At 48.7% G+C, this 2645-nt stretch overlaps 1 protein-coding gene across 1 annotated transcript in view; it reads left to right on the top strand.

Moving 5' to 3' along the window:
- The first annotated feature begins 602 nt into the window (after positions 1 to 602).
- Positions 603 to 2645, top strand: part of LOC105533673 (pregnancy-specific beta-1-glycoprotein 3-like) — a 26700-nt gene continuing 24657 nt past the window's right edge. The window contains 1 exon segment of the mRNA XM_011972154.1: positions 603 to 741. Within this exon segment, the coding sequence (XP_011827544.1) occupies positions 678 to 741 (64 nt within the window). The 5' untranslated portion in view covers positions 603 to 677.

Here is a 2645-nt window from a genome sequence, read left to right as displayed (position 1 = left end):
ATTCACCCTGCACACCTCCAGGAAGGACACTTTCCTCTGGGACACCCAGGTCCTGAATGTCCATCCTTGGAAGCTGCAGTCAAGCTAGACACAATTAGAGAAAGGAAAGGTCCCTCTCACCAGGCGACACACAGCTCACCCACAGCACAATGGGGTGTACCTGTGACAGGAACCTGGTGCAGCTCCAGCCTCCTGCACTGAAGGGGAGAGCCAGATGGGGATGAAAGAGGGCAAAGGGCATGAATGTGCACCTCAAACCAGAGCCATTGGGACAGCAGGAGGCTGAGACCCAGGACTGTGCTTGCCCAACCTACAGGGTATGTGTGTGACTGTGTGTGTCTCTTTTGTGTGTGTGTTTGTGTTTCTGGACATAGTGTGCATTGAGGTTTGGTGACGGAATCACTGCTGAAAAAGACAGAGGCCTCCACAATTCCCAGGGACCTGACACACACACAAAAGGAAAAAGAGAAGGAGGGACAAGGAGGCAGGACTGAGAGGGGAGGGGACAGAGAGGTGTCCTGGGCTCAGACTCCACCCATGAGCCAGAGAAGTGCTCCTGCCCCGGGAAGAGGCCCAGCACAGAAGGAGGAAGGACAGCACAGCTGACAGCTGTGCTAGGAAAGATTCTGGATCCCAGGCTCATCTCCACACAGGAGAACACACAGGCAGCACAGGCCATGGGGCCCCTCTCAGCCCCTCGTTGCACACTGCATATCACCTGGAAGGAGCTCCTGCTCACAGGTGAGGAGAGAACTTCCTGGGAGAGGACAGGAGGAGGAAGCAGAATGATTGGATGGATTTTCCTGGAGAGGATGGGGTTCTAAGAAATAACAGAAGAAAGTACTTTGGGAGGCTGAGGTGGGTGGATCATGAAGTCAGGAGTTCAAGACCAGTCTGGTCAACACAGTGAAGCCCCATCTCTGCTAAAAATACAAAAAATTAACCAGGTGTGGTGATGTGCTCCTGTAATCCTAGCTACTTGGGAGGCTGAGGCAGGAGATTTACATGAACCTGGGAGGCAGAGGTTGCAGTGAGCCAAAATCATGACACTTCACAACAGACTAGGTGACAGTATGAGACTGTCCCAAAAAAAAAATAATAATAATAAAGGAAAGGAAAAGAAGAAACAAAAACAGAAAAGAAGGCTCTGTTGGAGCCTGGATAGGGGAAAATACACCAGAGAGGGACAGGGGTCAAAACAGGAAAATCACTTTGAACCGGAATTGGTAAGAGGTAGGAAAATCCCAAGTGTTCTGTTTTCCTGGTTAATCAACACTGGACACCACATTTTGAAAAATGATAATAATAACGATTATCAGATGACACTTGAAATGAAAATATAAGCATTGCATGAAACACTGTCCTCAGCCAAAAAACCTCAACAATTGGTGACAGAAAAAAAACACCCCAGGCATGGAGGGACCTGGGAACTTTCGCATCTACAGGAGTCTGCAGCCTGTTCCAGGCACTGGGGTGCAACCAAGATCCTAAAAGTCCCTTTCCTCAAGGAGCTCACGCTGTCATGGGAAGGAAGACAGACATGCAAAGAGATCTAGAATGTGAGGTCAGGTGTTGACAAGAGCTCCGGAGGGAGCAGAGCAGGGAAAGGTCAGAAATAGAAGACCCAGGGTCTCTGAAGGAGGTGTCAGGAAAGAAATCTAAGGATGCCCTGATGTGAGAAGGACCTGAGGGTGGTGTGGAGGGAGGCATGAAGATCCCTGGGGAAGAGGATTCCAAACAGAAATATGACAAGGTAAGAAGGGTTGAAGAAATGGGGGTCATGCTGCTGACCTTGACCCAGTAGGACAGTAGTTCACACACACACAAAAGGGGTGTATGTGTGTGTCCTACTGTCATACTGGGGTGCGTGTGTGTGTTTGTATGTGTGTGTGTGTCTTCAAGACTGATGATTGAAGAGATCTTCTCAGGACCCAGAGTCCCATTTTTCACCCCCGTACATACGTCGCAATATTGACTGATGCTCTCTCCACATCCTAGCATCACTTTTAATCTTCTGGAACACACCCACCACTGCCCAAGTCACGATTGAAGCACAGCCAACCAAAGTTTCCGAGGGGAAGGATGTTCTTCTACTTGTCCAGAATTTGCCCCAGAATCTTATTGCCTACATCTGGTACAAAGGGCAAAAAACGGACTTCCGCCATTACATTACATCATATGTAATAGATGCTGAAACAATTATAGTTGGGCCTGCATAGAGTGGATGAGAAACAGTATATTCCAATGCATCCCTGCTGATCCAGAATGTCACCCAGAAGGACACAGGATCCTACACCATACAAATGATAAAGCAAGGTGATAAGACTAAAGGAGTAATTGGACATTTCACCTTATACCGTGAGTGATTCCACATGATCCCTGGGTGTTGGGGGTTGGGAGTCCATTCTACTTTACACCAACAGGATTGTCAGGCCTAGACGGTGCCTGTGTCCCTCTCTGCATTATGTCGCATGTTGGTGTTTTGGCATTTAGTGCAGGACACACACAGAGGAGACAAACTATAACAGATCAGAATTCCTTTCCTGCCTCCAAACCCTGCAGACACTTGCTGCACAGGAAGGACAGTCTGAAGGGAGGGTGCTCAGCAAGAGATGAATCTCAGCCAAGCACCTCATGCCCTCTTC

The sequence above is a fragment of the Mandrillus leucophaeus genome, unplaced genomic scaffold (assembly GCF_000951045.1).
Source record: "Mandrillus leucophaeus isolate KB7577 unplaced genomic scaffold, Mleu.le_1.0 Scaffold1277, whole genome shotgun sequence".
In the NCBI taxonomy this organism is placed as follows: Eukaryota; Metazoa; Chordata; class Mammalia; order Primates; family Cercopithecidae; genus Mandrillus; species Mandrillus leucophaeus.
Note: the sequence above shows the minus strand (reverse complement) of the source record. Positions and strands in the feature narration are given on the sequence as shown.